The sequence below is a fragment of the Parus major genome, chromosome 5, assembly GCF_001522545.3.
Source record: "Parus major isolate Abel chromosome 5, Parus_major1.1, whole genome shotgun sequence".
NCBI lineage: Eukaryota > Metazoa > Chordata > Aves > Passeriformes > Paridae > Parus > Parus major.
In genome coordinates this window covers 56,199,544-56,219,794 of record NC_031774.1, presented here as the reverse complement: position 1 = coordinate 56,219,794, position 20,251 = coordinate 56,199,544, and the positions used below count along the sequence as shown (strand labels likewise).

General features: G+C 46.2%; 1 protein-coding gene across 2 annotated transcripts in view; it reads left to right on the top strand.

Moving 5' to 3' along the window:
• PRKCH (protein kinase C eta) overlaps positions 1 to 20,251 on the top strand; it is a 113,293-nt gene that overhangs the window by 42,848 nt on the left and 50,194 nt on the right. Inside the window, exons 1-8 of one of the 2 annotated variants that reach the window (XM_015632187.3) lie at positions 2,735 to 2,884; positions 2,986 to 3,136; positions 3,948 to 3,982; positions 4,914 to 5,002; positions 6,607 to 6,736; positions 7,618 to 7,745; positions 9,879 to 10,022; positions 10,773 to 10,946. In XM_015632187.3, coding sequence (XP_015487673.2) covers positions 2,848 to 2,884; positions 2,986 to 3,136; positions 3,948 to 3,982; positions 4,914 to 5,002; positions 6,607 to 6,736; positions 7,618 to 7,745; positions 9,879 to 10,022; positions 10,773 to 10,946 — 888 coding nt within the window. In that variant the 5' untranslated portion in view covers positions 2,735 to 2,847. Of the gene's footprint in view, positions 1 to 2,734; positions 2,885 to 2,985; positions 3,137 to 3,947; positions 3,983 to 4,913; positions 5,003 to 6,606; positions 6,737 to 7,617; positions 7,746 to 9,878; positions 10,023 to 10,772; positions 10,947 to 20,251 lie in introns of those variants that run through there. The other variant, XM_015632185.2, reaches the window with a different exon arrangement.

The window sequence follows — 20,251 nt, the reverse complement described above, 5'->3', positions numbered from 1 at the left end:
GAAGTTGCAAGAGGTTCAGCCTCAGTAAAGCAATGTCTCTTCATCTTCCTTTTAGAGGACCTTTTGGTTGACCTCTTGAGGTTCTTCTCAGGCTTGTTTCCTATGGTAGATAACAAGGCAGTTGAACATTTGAAAGGAATATTAAACCTCCACAAATCAGATCTCACTTCTGGCCATCAAAATGACATCTTGTGTGTGGGAAAGAGTTGATTATCTCCCAGCTGCAGAGTTCCTCCACCTTGCTGTCACATGTCTCTGGTTGCCCACTGACAGGCAGGATGCTGAACTAGATGGACCAGCATTCTGATTGTCTGGCAATTCCTGTGGTCCCCTGGGTCCTGTTGACCTCAGTGGGAATTAAACACATGTTTAAGCACTTCCCTACAAAGGCAGGCTCTTCTGCACCAGTCTCTGCACAGCTGCTTGGAGCTGTGCACTGAAGAAAGCAGGTTTCTGTTAAATGCTTGGATCAGCCTTACCACATCCTTTTTCTTGGTGCGTTTAAATGGGAAAATCCTAATTTATAGCATGCACTTCCATTTAAAAAATAAATGCAAGCTGTCCTAAAGTTGAACTGTGCTCCTTGTCACAGTGATTCCATCGGGCAGGAGGTTTCCACCATTGCCTGTGGAAGGGACATGTGCAGGAATGGCTGGGAGAACTCAGCAGAAAACCCTTGAGCTTAATGGCTGGCTTTGCTTCTGAACCTGTAGCAAGAGCACCAAGAGGAATACATCCTGTGGGTTGTGGCCCCTCGAAATGGCTGGGCTCAGTACTGACAGGATGGTTTCCCTTATCCTGACTCCTACAAAGAGGACCAGGAAATATGCCTGTGATGTGGGATTCCTACATTTCAGGCCTTGATCAGGTTGACAGCTTTTCCTCTATTTCCACCACCTCCCTTCCCTCCAGTGGTTAATCAGCAAAGCCAGTTGAAAGCAGGGAATTGCTCTGCCCCCTTTATGTGGGAAGATAAGTGGGAGGATGACAGCTGTGTTTGGGTGCTGCTGCTGATCCTCTGCTCTGGGAGTTTACAGGCCTGTCCCCTCCTGTTATGGTGTTACATCCATGCAGAGGGTTTGGCAGGAGCTGGCTTTGGTCTTGCATCCTCCAGTCCACGCTCAAAACAAGAGTCCTGAACACAGAACATTGTTGCACAGTCACCTCTGGCAGTCTCTGGTTATCTTCCCCCCAAAATGCCCTTGTTTTCAGGGCCTTTACATTGCAAATTAGCTAACTCAAAAACTGCAAATTTAATTTCCTTCTTCTGGAGCAAGTGTGCCCCAGATGAGGCTTTGATCTGGGAAGCTCAGCTGAGTCTGACCAGTCTGTGCAAGGATCCCAGAGACCAGCTGGGTGGGATATGCAATTTGGACAGCTGCTGCCTAAATGGGAATGGCTCTCTTGATCTAGAGCTCAGTTCCTGCCTTTTGAGAGACACTTGTTTTGTGTAAATTGAGCTTTGCTAGGAAATGGTTATGTGGTTGAACTAAACTCAAAAAAGATTAAATTATATTGATAGATAATTAAATTGTGATATTAAATTGTGATATTAAATTGTGCCAGAGGAGTTTGGATTGGGCATTAGGAAGCATTTCTTTAATGACAGGTGGTTCAGACATGGGAAAAGGCTTCCTAGACAGGTGATCAGTGCCCACAGACTGTCATATTTAAGAAGTGTTTGAACAATGCTCTTAAAGCACATTAACTTTTGATCCATTCTAACATGGTCAGACAATTGGACTAGATGATTATTGTAGGTCCCTTTCAACTGAAACAGTCTACTCTGTTCTAAAATTAAATTGTATTTTGGGACAATTTGGATTTGAATTCCAGTTCCTGGATCTCTCCTTTCCAGAACTATTAAAAATTACCTAACCTTTGGAAAATGAACCCTTTAAGGAAAGCTGAGTGTGGCACATATCAAACAACTAGCCATCATTGAAAAAGTGGCCTATGTTTTTTAACCAACAGAGGAAGTATTGGAAGCATGTAAAAATGCTGCAAATAGTGATAAAGAAAGGTAGCATGAGAATACCAAAAGTGGCTGAATGCTGTTCTCAAAGAAAGACACTGCTTTCACTCAGCAAGTGTGGTGGAGGCCAGTTGGTTACGTGTAGTTGTGTTTTCAGGAGTTACTGCCCAAAAAGCTGTGATTATAACAACTCATTAGCCTTGAGCTTCTGGTCTATTTACAGCTTGTGAATTAATAGCTTGCTAGCATGTCTCAGCATGGGAGGGGAGTGAGGGGAAGATAGCAAAAGGCAGATATTTCTAGATGAAAAATACAATTTTGAGCTAAAGGGGACATTGCAATTAAGTTCTGTAGCTGTCACAGATGCCATCCTTGTTCTAGACCACAGTCTCCTGATTTCTAACCAGGGATGTAACCGTGGCTTTTGATATCATTTTATCATAGAATAATGGAGTGGTTTGTATTGGAAGGGACCTTCAATATCTAACTTCAATCTCTTGCCATGGACAGGGGCACCTTCCACTAGACCAGGTTGCTCCAAGCCCCATCTGGTGTAGCCTGGAACACTTCCAGGGATGGGGCAGCCACAGCTCCTCTGGGCAACCTGTGCCAGGGCCTCACCACCCTCACAGTCATTAATTTCTTCAAAACATCCAAACTAAACCTACTGGCTTTCAGTGTGAAGCCAATCCCCCTTGTCCTGTCACTCCATGCCCTTGTCAAAAGTCCCTCTCCAGCTCTCTTTTAGCCCCCTTCAGGCACTGGAAGGGGCTTCAGGGTCTCTGCAGAGGCATCTCTTCTCCAGGCTGAGCAGTCCCAGCTCTTCCAGCCTGTCTCCACAGCAGAGGGGCTCCAGCCCTGGCACCATCTCCATGGCCACCTCTGGGCTTGCTTCAGCATCCTCCTTAGGTGAGGGCCTAAACTGAATGCTGCAGCAAAACCAGAAGCAGTAACTGTGTGATGATCTTAATGTTTTGCTGTCCTTTTTTCTCCTTCTCCCCCCTGCACAGGGACTCTGCAGAGGGACCGGATCTTTAAGAACCTCACTCGGAAGCGGCAGCGGGCGATGCGAAGGCGGGTGCACCAGGTGAACGGGCACAAGTTCATGGCCACCTACCTGCGGCAGCCCACCTACTGCTCTCACTGCAGGGAGTTCATCTGGTAAGAACAGCTCTAACACCCTGGCACAGAGCTCCCAGTCCTTTGTGATCTGGGGACAAGGCACCCTCAATCCTGAATGTCACTTAGGATTTATGCAGGGCCTCGGATGTGATGCCCCTTGGCTGTCAGGTTGGGCAGGGTGCATTTATGCTGCAAACTGGAGTCTGCTGCATGGGAGGCCAGAGGTGATGTGCATCTTGGATGCTGGAAGCAAACTGGGTTGGTGTGGGGATGTGGCAGTGTCCCTCCCTTGTAACCATAGATGTTATTTCAAGGGAAAAAAGGTAATGAAGCAACCTGAAGAAAGAGTCCACTCACTGGAGTGAAGCGTTGAGATTACACCAAAAAGAAAACAATTTGCTTGAAAGTTTAGAGAAAATTCCTGGGAACAGAAAAGCCATCAGAGAGGTGTGAGGTGATGCACATGGAGGAGTAGGTAGAGCGAGGAGAAAAATGTAGATATGTCTCAAAAGAACATGGAGTGGGAGAGATAATAACAGGGTGTGGGCTGCTGGGATCAGTCTAGTATGTGTGGTGTGTGTTGTAATGAAGTGAGGTATTTGAGAAACGAGAGGAGGGGGAATATGGGGAATAGAGGCATGTTGACAGCCTGCCCTGTGAGCTATGCCTATGCAGTGCTTTCCTGTGCTCTCACACCCCTGTGCTGGATTGCACCACTACTGCTGGGCAGCTCTGCCATGGGATCTGTTAATTTGGGATCCTCCTGCATTTTGGCTCTGCCTTCTGTAAACAATCTGCAAGACGACCATCCTTCTGCCATTAAATTGTGTCTATGTTTTCTCTCGGCCAGGGGCGTGTTTGGGAAGCAGGGATACCAGTGCCAAGGTAAGGTGCTCCGCTCCTTCGTGGTGTCCATGTGGGATGTGCTGCTTTGGGAGTGCTTTTCCATGCTGCTGGGACATGCTGCAGCTGTGGGCTGCTCTGGAGTCATCACTCCTCTTCCTCCCCAGGCAGCCAGACCTGTGCTTTTGAGCCCCGTCAGGTTTGCGTGGCTGCCACTGATGTTCCTGCGAACACCTGCGTGTCCCATTGCTGTTTCATCCTGTGCAGGTCCACTCTGTAGAGCTGTTGCTGGCTACATGCAGCACCCAGCTAGGCATGGGACACCCAGAGTCCCCTCAGGACAGTGCTCAGTTGGTATTGGGACACAAAGTACCCTGCTGGAATGGCCACCCTCCTTTCTCGAATTTGGGAGTTCATGACTTTGTGGGCTGGCACAGCACCTCTGCCTGCATGCATGGTTTGGCTGACTGGCTGTTGGAGATGTATGTGGTGCTTGTTTGCATTTAATTATTGTTCTGCCTTCCCCTTTTTCCCAGAACTGCCTGCTTCATGGTCATTCAGTGCAGCCTAACACAGCCTGTTCCTGTGCAGTATAATAGGGCACTGGTGTCCTGTGAAAGGAACCTGCATGTAGACAAAATGGATATTGCCATGTGAAACACTCTTTACTGGATAATTATTTCAACAGCATTTTTTGAGTAATTTGAGAAGCTCCACTGTTGTTTCTGTCTCCATCACCCATGTTTGATACAGGCAAGTGTTTTCTAGGCCATAAACTATCGAGTGCAGGATTTTTGTTGCAGTAGGTTGAAGATACATCTCCAGATCTGTTGCAAATTCCAAGCCACCAATTATTTTTCACATCTTTACTGTGTGCTGATGATGCAGCTGAGCCTTAAGGAACCCAGCTGGTGGATTGATGTGTGCTGAGTCTTCCAAGGGCTCTTTTCAGTGTGCCTCTTTTATTTCCTAGTCTGCACCTGTGTTGTACACAAGCGCTGCCATCACCTCATTGTCACAGCTTGCACGTGCCAAAACAATACTAACAAGAATGATCTCAAGGTAAAGTCATGTTGCTTATTTTGGGTCATCATACTTTGGGTAGCTGGGGTTGTCCTATAATAGAATTTACTTCATGTTATCTTTATTCATGGGTTTAAAAGTGAGGAAGAGTGAGAGGGACCTACTTTTAAAAAGCCATGCAATGTCATCCAGTTGTTCTGTCAATGCCATTAACTGTTTGGATTAGCACATGGTTTAAGAAGTCAAGGTATCTTCACTGGAAGACATCAATAAGTAGCAAATCCACTGGTTTCCTTGGTAATTTTCTTGCATGATTAACTGTGGTGCAATCAAAATTTGGTGTCTTGTTCTTAATGTGGATTTCTCTGGCCAACCACTGGTCTTTGTTTTGCCTCTTTTTTCTTTTCTGATTGCCTGAAGGGCTCATTTAGTTGTCAGTCCACACCTTTGCTTTGTGAAATACATTGTAATAAAGAACCCTTGCATAACTTAGGTTTCTGAAGATTTTCTTTCTTGCTGGTATTGGCTGTGTTTGATGGGAGTAACATCCCTGCCTAATGCTGCCCTGTGCACTGCATGTTGCATTTCTGGAATTGGAAATGGTTCAATAACAGCTTGAGGAAGAATCAAATCAAATCTGTTTATTCACGGGGCAGCTCCGTGTTTTGTGCCATGCAATTGCATTTATTTGTTATTTGTTGCCTCCAAACTGCTGAGCTGAACTCCTTAAAATGACCCCTTGACAAGCCAGATGAAAATGAGTTAAGATGCCTAAGGGTAGAGTGCAAGTTAAATAGTGAATGTCCTCACTTCTCTCTCGGGATTATGAAGGTTTTATAACACATTTAAACTACTTTAAAAGAAGGCAAAAGTGAGCAGGCACCACTCACCTTAAACTTTTTGTTCCAGTCACACCCCTGACTTTTCTTTAATAGACTTGTGGGTTCCGCCTCAGCTTTCCAGGATCTGCATGTTGAGAAACAAAGTCAGAAGTGATAAATATGCTAAATGGGGTCTGTTTTTTCAGCCAATGGAACATTTTTTAAAAGGTGCCCTTGAGATCTGAATGGTTTACAGTTGGAAAAGAACAAGGTTAAAAAGGGGATGAGTGCAAGTGATAAAGTAAAATGTGTGCCTGAAAGGCTGTTAATTACAAGGAGGGTGAGAAGAGGAATGAGAATTTTAGAAGGAACTGTGAAAGCAGTTCTATATTAAAATTAATAAAATCAACAGTTTGACCTAAAGTTACATGTTTTTGCATGTAGTGTGCAAGTCAGTAATTTTGAAATTGTGTGATTAAAAAATGCTGTAGCTCACACTGCAGTGGGATTGGTTTCTTTTGAGATAATCTAATTCTAACTTGTCTTAAAGAATTTAAAATTGTCTAGGGAGCCCTTATTTTTAAATTTGCTTTGCCAGGTAGTCTGGCCTGGCCAGAAGGGAAAGCAGGGCTGAGTCACAGTAGGTGAGGCTGTTAATTCACTATTCACTTACAGTAAACCTCAGTGAGGTGATGGATCAGGACATTTTCTGACTTGAAATTATTTTCTTAGATATGCATTTAAATGCCTGTATATAAATGAGCACCAGCTTATAAATATGTGTTTGAATTTTAAACCTGTGCTTTCCTTTTGGTGCTGCAGGTGACTGAGCAGAGGTTTGGGATCAACATTCCTCATAAATTCAGCGTCCACAACTACAAAGTCCCAACGTTCTGTGACCACTGCGGCTCCTTGCTCTGGGGGATCATGAGACAGGGTCTACAGTGCAAAAGTGAGTGGCTTCTCACTGTTGCCTTTTTACAAAATACATTTATTTTTAGACACTTGATGCACTGTGTGGACTTGATTTGTGCAGCCTTCAGGAGGAAGCTGAGCGATGAATATTTATCTTTGTAAGAGTTAAAAAAAAGGGCTGATCTCCTTTTTAATCTCTGGCTGCCAGAAGGACTCTACTTTGCACCCTCAGCACAGCTTTGTTTAACTTGCATTATTAAAAGTATTCTGCTTCCTGCATTCATATTTTCCTTTACCTGAAAGTTTTTCCTCAGCTAATGAGATAAGGCAGTGAAAAGGCATCTGAGGGGAAAAAAAGGTCATTGCTTTAGGCTGACAGCCCTGCCTGTTAATTGATGACTAAGCATGTTCTGGTGTTATGTTTTTGTTTCAGTCATCCAGACTGTAAAATCCTTGCCTTCATCTCCCACAAGAGGGTGTGTGTGTGCTCATGAGTTAGAGCAAGAATGATTTTTGTTTCCCACTGAACGCTGTCTTGAAAATTAGACAGAGGAAAATGCAAAGGACGTTTGTTGCAAATTCTGTGGCATTATAAATACTAATTGTACTTACAGACATAGCTGCAGTGGTAGTTATACACCTCAAAAACATGTGCTTATGAAAAGCTTTAGGCAATAGTGGCATCCTGCTTGGAGAGTTTGGGGTGTGTTCCTGGTTTTCAGGAGTTTATTCTCTTACGAGAGTCCTAATTTTGCTTCTACTTAGATCAGTGGCAAAAACCCGTCTAGTTTAGAGACACAGGGTAGGTCCAGATGGGTGTATTTCCTGAAACAGAATTAGTAAATTGTTTCTCAGCAGTAAACCCCTCCAAGTTATTTTAATTTTTCCTTTGCTTTTACTTTCCATTGTCCATGTCAGTCTGTAAAATGAACGTCCACATCCGATGCCAAGCAAATGTTGCCCCAAACTGTGGGGTGAACGCAGCAGAGCTTGCAAAAACCTTGGCCTGCATGGGTCTGCAACCAGGAAGCATTTCCCCAAATTCAGTGAGTATTTATTTTTTTTCCCCTCCTCTATTTAAAGCATTTACAACTGAGTCTTTCTATGGGTGTAGGAGGAGGCAGAGGGTTCCCATAGGACAGGTAATGTGGGTGGTGGACTCCAGGAGTAGCTCTGTGGCTTGTGACAAAGGCCTCACGTGGAAAATGGATGTCTGGCATCCAGGTTATAATCTATAGGTGTTAGTTTGCAATGTGCTTATGTTTCACAGTGCTGTGACTCTTCAACATGTTTTCATCTGCTTATCACAAATGAGAGAAGAATAAGACCCTCTGACTTATTAGTGATCAATACAGTTTATCTCATGCATTTTTTATTTTTACTGCCAGGCCAAATGCTGTCTGCATGCATGGCTTGTGATAGAGCAAAAGAACTCAAGAAGAAGCCTAGTTCTCTTCCCAGTTTTGTTACTTTTTCTGTGTGATTTTGGGGAAACCATTTCACTCTTCACTACATCCCTGGCCCAAAAATCTGTGGTCCCTATCAACACAACAAAAAGAAAATAGTAAAACCCAAACCATAATTTCCAGACATGGTGAATCTTCTCATACAGTTAGCCAGCTATGTTGATCAACCACACCATGCTGTAGCAGCCTAACAGACTCATTAGGCTGTGCTGCCCCTTTTGATTTCAAAGTTTGATAGCAAACTCTTATATTTGCTCTTCCTTCTGTAGCAGTTTGGGGAACAGTTATCCTGGGAGTTACAGGGAAATCCCATACTCCCTTCTGTGTTCTGCAAAAATCAGCACTTGTTAGCACTTGTTGTTTGCATCATCTGCACATCAAAAGGAGATGAAAACAGAAAAAAAAAAATAAAAAAATAAAAATCTGTGCTTGGCATTTAATGATCTCTTCTTGTTATTCATGACCTAAAGGATCTAGGAAAGTGTTCAGACTGTGCTGTAAGGGCAACCCTGAATGGCTTTAAGCTGAATGAGGGTGGGTTTAGATAATACATTAGGAAGAAATTCTTTACTGTGGGTCCCTGGCACAGGTTGCTCAGAAATGCTGTGGATGCCCCATCTCTGGAAATGTGCAAGATCAGGTTGGATGGGGTTTTGAGCAACCTGGTGTGGTGGAAGGTGTCCTTGCCTATGGCACGGATTTGGAACTGAGTGATCTTGAGGGGGACCCTTCCAACACAAACCTCTCTGTGCTGCTGTGACTGCTCTTGGTTCTCTGCCCATGGTGACGAGTCTCCTGTGCAGGAGGAGCTTTGCTGTACACTGCAGTAGTCACAAGATGGAGCTCACGAAGTCCCTGTGACTTTGTTCAGCCGATAAACTGAATGGAGGTGCTCGTTTGTATGCACACGCATACCTGGAGAGCTGTGAGCAGAGGGCACCGGAGGTTGGCTCCATCTTTCTGTGCTTCAAAATTACAAGCTCTGGAAATGAGTGCTAATACTGGTACAACTCCTGAATATGCAGCACCTCACTGCTGCCATAGGAATGAAAAGCTTTCCATAGGATTTGGAGCAGTGGAGCAAGCCTGCAGCCCAAATGTGGAAAAGAGACATGTTTTGAAGTTGGGGTCCCAGTGAACTGGGCTTTGAGTAAGACTCTTCAAATCAAGTAGGAACATAAGAAATTCAGATGAGATCTACTGGGGTTCTAAATCTCACCACCACTTTTCCTATTGCAGAAATTATGCAGTCCTCCTTACTTTGCTGATGGAAGACTTGGATTTCCCCACTCATTTTTATTTTTTTTTTTTTTGGTGGGGAGTAAGGATAGAGAGAGTCAACCTTGTCTCTTGTTTCTTGAGGATAGTTCTGTGCAGGGCCTGGAGTTGGATTTGATGATCCTTGTGGGTCCCTTCCAAGCTCAGCATATTCTGTGATTATCTGTGATGTGCTGGGCAGTGGGTTTACAACCCAAAATGCCCACATCAGGAGCTGGTGTTGAGATGGCAGCACAGCCCTGAGCAGTGCTGAGTTTGGCTGGTCACATGTGGCAGCTGTGTGATTCTACCAACACAACTTTCTGTCTCATTAGCCATAAAGTGCCCTTGGACAGGCCCCAAATCCCCTGGGTGGTGGATTGAGTACCTGTGAGCACCTCTGAAGCAGAAGTGCAATTCCTCTGCAGACTGACACTTCTTTCCTTTCTTCCACAGAAACTGGTTTCTAGATCTACGCTGAAACATCAGGGAAAAGGCAGCCTGAAGGAAGGCAACAATATCAGTGAAAGCTCAGCAAGCAAACTTGGGATCAAAGACTTAACCTTCCTTCGTGTATTAGGAAAGGGAAGCTTTGGAAAGGTGAGAGTTATTCCTGGCTATTTTGTGAGCAACCACATTGCTTATTTAAGGAGTCCCAAGGTAGGTGATTTCATAACATGGTACACAGGCTGTCCAGTGGCACTCCAGAGGAGGTACTCAGTGGTAGTCTGGTAAGGCTTTGTGCAACAAAGTTGGTTACAGAGAATAGGGAGAAAAGGGAAGAGAAAGAAAGCTGACAGCAAAGTGAAGAATTGGATATCACAAAAAAGAAGTTAGCACCTGAAGGAACAGCTGCATGCCAGGGCCCATACCAAGAGCTGCAAGTGTGTGTGTTAATACCCGTTTGGGCAGCATTTCTGGGAGCATGTAAAGACTTCTCCTTTAAAGGCAGCAAGGCAGAGGTTTCAAACGTGGTGAGATGGTGGTTTTGTTTCTCTCCTTTGCCAGGAAGCTGATGTGAAAGAGAGTGAGTTTTATACCTGGGGAGGGAGGTGGGATGAATGACCCCGCTCAGGCAGTTTGTGCTGGCACAGTGGGTGACCTTCGACCAGCCAGCCCTGTGCCAGACAGGAGCAGCATGTGGGTATTTCTGTCCAGAGCAGCCTGCTGCAGGCAGCAGTGTGTGTCATTGATTGTACAGTGATGCCCATGCTAACAGGCTGACTCACTTTGGTCCACAAGCCTGCTCATGAGATGACTGACCTTTCCAGCCTGGGAAGGTGCCAGAGGCTCTGTGCTGCTCAGGACAGAGGGCTCAGCCCTTGCCATTCACACTCACTTCTGGTTTAGGTGATGCTTGCCAAGATGAAGGAGAGTGGGCAGCTGTATGCAGTGAAGGTGCTGAAGAAGGATGTCATTCTCCAGGATGACGATGTTGAGTGCACCATGACCGAGAAACGCATCCTCTCCTTAGCCAGGAACCACCCCTTCCTCACCAAGCTCTACTGCTGCTTTCAGACTCCTGTAAGTATAGCCCAGGCCGTGGCCAGCCTTCCTCCTGACACTGGCTGGCATGAGGAACCTTGCTGTGTGTTTGGCCCCTGGCCTGTTACAAATGTCCACCTCAGGCCCAGAAGCCTCTCTGCTCGAGGATGAACAGAGGACTGTGCTGTATTGCACCTCTAACATCTGCTGGGCATTTGGCAAACAAAATCCTGGCCTCTTCTAAGTTCCCTAACAAACTGGTAAGGCACAAAGCCTTTCTTTGTGTCTTCCCTAGAAACATCTCCATGCCATTGAATGTTTCCAAGTGCAAATGTCTACACACCTGCAGTGTCCTCTGGTTGCTCTGGGATCTCAGGCTCTCCTCTGTTGCTGCCTGAATTTTTAACAAGGCTGTATTTGCATTGAGTTTTCTGCAAACTTTCAGATTTGCACTTGGAACTGGAGCCTCCTGTCTCTGCCAGCCTTTGTAGACAGCTCAGAACTGAATGAAAGATCCTTCTGGGGTTCCTGGAAGGGGTCTGCCTGATGTGGGTGGGCACTGAGTCAGATCCATGTATGGTTGGTATTTGTTTTTATGTAGGGAAGACAAATGGCAGCACTGCTGTCCCTTCTGCCCTGTGTACCCAAATGGAGGACAGAACATGGGCTGAGTGCCTGGCTGGGAGCCTCATTTGGTGTGTGCTGGTGTTGGTGGTGGAGGGAGGAGTGGCTGAGATGGAGGCAGTGGCCACAGCCATGCATGGCAAGGTGAATTTGGGAATCCCTCAGCTAAGCTGTTATTAAGACCAAAGTATTTTCTGCATTGTAGCTCTTCAAAACCACCTGGGCCCCTTTCCAGTTGCATTTTGTTCTTTGCTAAAGGGCAGTAGAGTTTGTTTTCCTCTTACAAGAGGTAGGAGAAACTTGAGTTTTAATTGCAGCTTTGCTCCTCCTACATAAACCCAAAATACCTTAAAAAAACCCAAAAAAAGAGCAGACAAGTATATTCAGCCACCCACCCATTTCTCTTTTCACTGGGGTGATGCAACAGCCAGCTATGGAGGTGAAGAACTGTGCTCATTTAGGGTGGAGCCTTTGGGTAGACTCATCTAATAGAAATGAGGTGGTTTGTGTTGGGTTTTATTTAATACACAGCTCACATGGTTCACAGAGCAGCTGGGTTGTATAGTAGAAATGAAACTTAAAGCTCACTGTTGTCACTGGTAACCAAAGAAACTTTTATTTCATGATATTTCAACTTGTAATACCTTTCCTGAAGTATCAGAAATGTCCAGTATTGATGTGTTCTGTGTGAGGTCAAATGTGGGTTTTGCCACTCGTTGCTATGGTCTTTGCTATGGCTTTGCTTACTAAATTTGCAGTGTGGATGTGAAAACAGAAAGTGTGCTCCTGGGCTGTGCAGAGTGCTCCTTATGAACTTAGGGAAGATTCAAGGTCACTGTGTGAGTGCCGTTTGTCATGTTCAGAAAATCTGAATGCAGTCTGCTGTGGGTGCAGGCGAGATCTTCTAGGCTGGTGAAATAATTGCAGAGTCTTTTGTAAAGGGGAAGAAAAGGGGAGAACTCAGCCTGTTTAGACTAGCAAATTGAAAGCAAAAAGAGGATCTGATTGATGTCTGCAGATGTCAAACACTGAGGAGGGAAACAAAGCTGTCAAGATGCTGGATAAGATTAAATGAGTCTAGACTGGCCATGGGTACAGTTAGACTGGAAATTAAAAAGAGGTTGTTAAACAGTAGAGCAGCCTGAAACAGGAGTTTCTGGACCAGCTTGTCATTAGAGGAGCAGAGGGAAGAACCCCTCAGCCCCTGCTGCCCTGAACACAGAGCTGGTCAGTCCTTGAAATGGTGCCAAGGGAGTGGCGCTTGTGTAGCAGGACCCTGATATTTCCAGTCTTTCCTGGGTTCCTCTTTCACTTGAATCCCACTTTGCTTCATTGTCTGGATTGTCTGCAACAGACAACCGCTTCCCCTCTGATGATAACACAAAAAAGGGAAGTGTTTACAAAAAAAATGCAGATTTCAAATGAAGGTGGTTCATGACATCTTTTGCCCACAGTCTGCACTCAGTGACACCCACTTCAATCCAGAATCACCAGATTTAAATTGCTTATAGAAGCACAGTGAAACCCCTGTGCTACAGTGGAGAAATTATTGCAACACCAGGGTATTCAGTGGTCACAGTCCTTCCAGGAAGGCTTATCCAGGCTGATACAAACTTGGGGTTTCTGTTTATTCTTTGTATGGTATGGGGATATCCCATCCATTAGCAAGACCTTGGCAGAAAAAGATACCTATATATATGAACCATTATATATATATATAAAAAGAGTAACCACTTATCCAAAATGTCATCCTGCAGCCATATTTAAAAATTTATGGATTGGGGGCATGGTAGCACGAATACCCAGTTTGCAATTACATGGAAACCACATCACATGTATCACAGTTACAGCCCAGACTCTTTAAATGTGGTATTAATGGTTCATGTCATAAAAAACAAAACACAGCTCTGGTCTGCCATGGAGATTCTGGATACCTAATGACCTACTGGACTTGCCTTTGGGAATTTTTCAAGAACTGGACATTCTGAGGCCTCTTACCATTTGTCAAGGCCAAGTCAAAGCCTGATCCTGTAAGACCAGGACAAGCTGGGAATTGGCAGAGCAGTACCCAACTGGAAGGCAGACAGGGTTTATGGTAGGTGCCAGGTTTAGTCTGAGCCAGCAGTGCAGCTCCATGGAATGTGAGCTAAATTATGGACTGGGTTGCTTCAGGAACTTGGAAAAGTCATTATCTGTTCTGCCTGGCACTGGTGAGGCTGCACCTGTCCCAGGGGTGTCCAGTTATGGCCTTCCCCATCCCAGTTCAAGAGGAAATCATGGAAAGTCATAAGAAAGTTCAAATCTCTTGGAAGTGCCTGAAATGCTGCTGCAGCTTGAGGACAGAGCGCTTGTAGGGTCTGAGAATTTGGCTGGATCCAGAGCCATTTGAATTCTGTTTCTTTAACAGTATCCCACCCAAACCATGGCTTAAGCAGCCTGGGGGTGACGTTAACAGCCTGGGACATGTCTGTGCTGCACGGTGTGATGTTGTGTGGTGCCAGGAATGCAGCGTTATTCCAGGGATGCCCCATCCCTGAAGTGCCCAAGGCCAGGCTGGATGAAGCTCTGGGCAACTTGATCTAGTGATAGGTGTCCCATAGAGGAGAGGAGGGTTGTAACTAGATGATCTTTAACATCCCTTCCAACCCAAACCATTCTCTGGGTCTATGATTAGCTGAGCAGGCACAAGTACCTGAAACAGCAATGCATTACCTGAGTTCCTCTATACTGCTGCTATTTCTGCTTGCCTATTTTAGAGCTGGCTGAGGTTCTTCTGAGCTTACATTAGCCACTGATAGTTTTCAGAAAGGTTTTCTCTTCTCTTGTGCTGCCTCTGCTCAGTGTGAGCCTGCTTTAGTCTCAGCTACAGCTTAAGTGATTCCTGCCAGAAAGGGCAGCTTTTTTTGTGCAGGGTAGTCTGGGGCTGCCCGAGCTCCAGGCAGCCTCCGAGCTCCATCAGGGCTGAATCCTGTAGCCACTAGGTGGTAGGAGCTGCAAGGACTGTCTCTGCCCGCTGTGGGTCACAGTTTCCAGAGTGTAAAGATGAAATATCAGCAGCTCAGCAGGCTGGCAGAGTCTGGATGTATCCATCTGTGTGCCCAGCACTGGGCTGGGCAGTTTTGGACTTGCACCTCTGGATTCCTTTCCTGTGAAAGGCAAGGAAGGAGTCCAGATGCTCCATCGCAGGGGGGCAGTTAAAATTCTGCTTCAGGTACATCTGTGGGTCAAGAGCAAGGAGGTCTTCCTTGCTCACCATCTCTCTGTTTTTTCAAATTTTTAATTTTTTTTTCAATTGAAGTCTTTGCCTTGGGAGCTTTCCACCTTGCATAAGCCATTTATCTCTGCTTTTTCTAGGGTCTTAGAATAATTCTTTAGTGTCAGAGAGGATTATGCTTCCGCTCCAGTAATCTGTGAGTTGCTGACAGGTGCTGGGACCTGTGGATAATTGTGGATCCTGCAGTAGGGGTCACAAATACCAAGAAGTGTTTGTTTCTGTTTACCTGACACTGGTGTCATCTAACACCTCAACAATACTGTCCTACAAGGGGTGAGAGGGGCTATATGTATGAATAGCTAACTCAGTAATATAATCCTGGGGAATGTGAATCCTGGAATGTTTTAATTAAAATCAGTTTGTAGTAAGTAGGTCTTGTCTTCTTTGGGGTTTAGGAGCCATCCTTCCTTCACAGGTGCTTTGCTTTTAAATCCTTTTGTCTCCACTCATATGCATGAGAATGAAAAGGGCTGGGGGAGATTGGCTTCCCATGCAAATATTGTCAAACAGCTTCTGGGTTTTCTGTTCATTGCCCTTATCCCTTTTCTCATGACCAAAGGGTCCTTCCAGGGGACTGTCCCCAGGCGATGCTGTTCCCAGCACTGTCCCCGTCAGCCAGCCTGATCGTTATATGGATTTGCTTTCCCTCTGGCTCTGCTGACAGTTGCTGAGGCTCAGAGCCTGCCCCTGTTGTTCCAAAAATAGTGAGACACGAGAACTTGGCAGAGGGATGTGATTTTCTATAACGAGCGTCCTTCAAGAGAATAATGAGCAGGGGTGCTATTTAAGCCAGGCAGGACTGGCCTGGGACTCAGGACAGTATAATCATGGAACTGGTCCCATTTTACGAGGGCAGCCTGCTGTTTGGCACACAGCTTTTTGTCCCCATTACTGGCTGAGGGCTGATGCCATGCTCTCAGCATGGAAAGGAAAGGATTCTCTGCATGTCCACCAGCTCTTGGGGCGCTTAGGCAGTTCTGTCAGGATCATCAGCGTGGTCATCTTGTCATGGGTCACCCAGATGTTTCAAGAGATTAGCCTGTATTTCACCTCCTGGAAGTGTTAGAGCTGACCTAGAGCCTTCAACAGGGGCATCATTTTCAAGTGAGGGCCCACAAGCCAAAGGGGTGGGACTGAGGGGTGGCAGCTCACCCATCCCTTGTCCTCAGGTGCCACAAGGGAGGTCTGAATGCCCTTGTATGTCCAGGGGAGTCCTCAGTCATGGCTCCTCAGGGTATCTCCAGCATCAGCCTGGTTGTCCCCCAGCTGCTCCAGTGTCACCAAAGGGGTAGAGCACAGGGCAGAGCCTGGTGTGGTGGAGGTGAGGGAGGCTGGAGAGGCAGTGACAGCCTTCCTGCAGCTCTGGGAGATGAACAAGTACCCTGACACAGGCTTTGGAGTGCTGGTGGGTGCTCAGCGAGGCCTCTTTGATGTTCTCTTTGAAAGGCACTGGGAGGGAGCCCTTTGGGAGCAGGGGATGGCTTTGATCCACTCCCTGGCTCTGAACCCCCAGCATTTTCTCTGTGGCATGTTGTGGAGGCACAACTCCCTGTGTGCATTCACATGACAGCCAAATGCACGTCTTGGATGCTTTTCTGCAGGCATTGAGACTTTTTCTCTTACTCTTGAGAGTTTACACCTGTGTTAGCCCTAAGCTACTGTGCTGGAAAGCTCTGCAAGTCAGGCTTGAAGGAGCTTGAGTTGTTCATTACCTGGGGTGGCAAGTTGGTTTTTGGGGAGTCCTTGGACAGGGGGGTACAGGGGAATTTCCTCTCTTCGCCTTCACTCTCCAGTGCAGATCCTGCAGGTGTGTGCACCGTGGAGCTATCACGATGGCTTTGTGACCACAGCAGGGACAGCCAGTTTCTGCTTTCCTCTGGCTCCTGTCTAGCACAGAAAAAGGGCAGGCTGGTTGAAAGTGCATCTTCCTGTGGTTTGACTGTGTTCACATCCACCAAAACCCCTGATGTGTTTGCTGGCACGCTGGTTCCTTTTGTCAGTAAACCTGACGTGCGAGGCCTCCGCGGCCTGCTCGGAAAATCTCCGCTTTTTCTGACATCCGCACTGACACCTTGCAGTGGTCACTTCATTGCAGGAACATTTGAGGCCAGGGTTTTTTTTTTTGCAGGCAGGAGGTGAAACAAGATCAGACTGACATTTCTGACTCTAATCTGTGAACTTTGCTGGACATCCACGCTTGGGCTGCGGACTGAGGCGATGCGAGCTGAGGTGAAAACATGAGCTGCAGGGTTGGAAGGGTCAGCTGCCATCGTCGTGTCGTAGCTCCCCAGTGTAACTTTCTGACCCCACATGGTTGAGGGACTTGGGATATTTGCATTTTCATGAAGCTGATATAAATGCTTGTCTCCATCTGCAGTGGCTTAGGGGACAGACTGTAGCTTGGACAAATCAAGCTCAGTGCAAGGGTAGCTAAGTGTGTTGCCTATGGTTAGCCACAGGATGCGAAACTAGTATTTTTTGTCCTTCAAATCAAGGAAGTTGCGGCATAAAAAAGAGATCAAAATGGAAGCAGCTCTCAAGCAGCCCTGAGCAAGCAGGTGCCAGTCAGTATTGAGGAGGAAGGGGATGAAAAAGAAAAGGCTAAGCTCAGAGAAGAGGTAGCTGAGGTGTGAGCCAGTGATGCTTTACGTTTCAGTCTCTTTGAATCCATATAGCTTTCCAGGTGATGTTTAACACGAGAAGGTGATTCACAAATCCTCACAGCAAGCTTATTCCAAGTGGCTTTTGGGTGTTTGGGCACTCTTAATTTTTGTACAGACCTTTGGCTGAGCTTGTAAGGGTCTCTAGCCTTCCCTAGCCCTGCCTGAGCCAGCAGATATTGAAGAGCTCAGTATTTTGTAAAACAGGAAGAGCTGTTGTAGGTTGATCACTCTAAACTGAAAAGACAAATTTTAGTAGCCTTCTTGAACTGAGGGCTGTAAAAAAAGCATGGTATTTACAGGGCTATTCTGTTCTGAGACACCAAGGTGCCAGCAGCCAGCTGAGGGGTGCAGATGACCTATAAATCTTTGATTAACAGGTAATGTCTGTAGTGTCATACACTCTAGTTCCTTATTTCTCAGTTTATTCCCCTCTAAGTTCAGTCAGTCCTTTGAATTTTTTAATCTTTCAGGTGGGAAAGGAGTATTTATGTAGTTTTCTTTACCACTTTAAAAGGTCTGGGAGGGAAGATTTTGTGCTGCTTTTTCTTTTCTTTCTTTGTATCCTTTTAATACCACATTTTAATGATGCTCAAAATGTCGTGGGTTTTTTTTTTTTTTAATTGGGATTAAAAAAACAGACTTTTTTTGTATATAATTGGTTGGCTTATCTGAGTTTTGGTTTTTTTTCTAATTTGGGTCTGGTCTTCTTTCAAATGGAACGGGTGCAGGTGAACAAGATAATCATCTTTTTGCAGATATGATGTGTAAAAGTTTCTAGTGAAAAAATGAGCTGATAGTGTAGCACTGCTGTGAATTAGGCTGTCTTGCAGGGAGGGGGTGAGGAGGAAGGGTGTGTGTCTGGTTCACTTGAATACCCCAGAAGATGCATTGTTCCAGACAAATGATTGAATTTGCTTGTTACAAAAACTCTCCAGCGTCTCAGCTTGAAATTTCAACCAAGTGGTTAAGAAAATATGGACAGGAATTCGCAGGATGCAGTTAGATTTGGGCTGGTTTGTTTTGGGTTTTTTTCCCTGGGGCAAGCGGGGAACCCACAACTCCCCTCAGCTCATCCTGGTTTGTGGTTGTCATCGTTGAGCTCCTCTGGAATGAGTTTGATGTTGATGCTGCACTGTGCACCCGGGTGCCAGGGCCACCTTCACCCCAAGGGACCCTGCAGAGTTTATTCATGCAAGTGCAAGAGCCAATTCATGATTCTCTGGGTGATGTGTATATGCCTCCCTGCACTGGACTCCTCAGAGAGCAGAGGTGCTGGGGTGATAACCAGTGATAACTGCCTCATTTACTTGATTGTGACTATGGTTGGTGACTCTTTGTTAATCATGGGGAAATGACCTGAGATTCTCAGAAATGTGTTCACCAGCTGCCCAGCCTGGAGGAGATACCACATGCACTTTATGCCCATTCTGAGTTTGCTTAATTTTCACTGCACCTCCTTCTAGCTTAAAAAACCACCCAAAACCAGCAGAAGAAAGAAACTCTCCCTTTCTTAGCCTTTCAGCTGCATCACACAGTCAGCCCTCATCTGGGTAACCCCAGGGCTGTGTGTGCCTGGGTTCCCTGAGGCAGAAGTGGTTCCTGGGGCTGGCAGGCACTTCTGCAGCCACTGAATCAGGGAGGAAGAACAGCTCAGCAGAGCAGCACTGCTCGGTGAGCAGATGGCTGTAAAACCTGCTGTAAAACCCAAACTGTGTCTGGGAGTCCTGGGCCACGTGCATGGGGTTCCATCTGAGCCAGCACGGGGCAGGGGTGTCCCTTGGTGTAGCTGCTGTGATTTGAGATCAAAGGATCAAATATTCACCTGACATCAGTCACTGCCTTGCTGTGTTGCACTCAGGTGAGATTGGCTTTGTCTGGAAATTTGGGGTTGAGCTCATTAGGTCTGCTCCTGTGCTCACACGTGTTTGTGCAAGGGTTGTTGTGGTGACTGCTTGGTGGTGAGGCTGTTCACAGGACACCTCTGATGCTCCCTGGGTTTGAAACCATGTGTTACCCCCCGGGATAGCCTGTTCTCCTTAACCCTTGGAGCTGGGAGCATCAGGTGGATTCTGGGGGTGCAGGGCTACCCTGGTCCAAGGGCTGGGTATAGAGGGGGAGGCATTTCCAACAGGAGTTCATAAAATCTTTGAATTCTGTGAGTGGCTGGCTATGGAATCATGGAATCACAGAATAAACTGAGTTGGAAGGGACCCATCAGCACCACTGAGCTGCTGGCCCTGCACAGCACCATCCCCAAGTGTCACACCCTGTCCCTGAGAGCATTGTCCAAACGCTCCTTAGGCTGTGCCAGGTTTGGTGCTGTGACCACTGCCCTGGGGAGCCTGTTCCAGTGCCCAGCTACCCTCTGGGGGAAGAACCTTGTCCTAATATCCAGCCTAAACCTTCCCTGACACAATTCAGGCCATTCTCTCGGGTCCTGTCACTGGGCACCAGAGAGATCAGTGCCTGCCCCTTTGCTTCCCTCATGAGGATGCTGAAGAACCCCAGTTAGGGATGGGGGAAGCATTTCCAACAGGAATTCACAGGGTCTGTGAGTGCTGTGAAGGGATGGCTATGGAGGGGAGGCATTTCCAACAGGAATTCATAGGTTCTGTGGAGGCCTGGGTATGGAGGATGGGCATTTCCTCACAGAGCAGCATCTAAGAGTGGGGTATGACTGTGTTAGTTCTACAAAAATAAATATTCAGTTACAAACCTGTTTCTTACTCTTCCTCCGGGTCCTGTGCTTTGCAGTGCCTTGACCCAGATACAGATGGCCACTT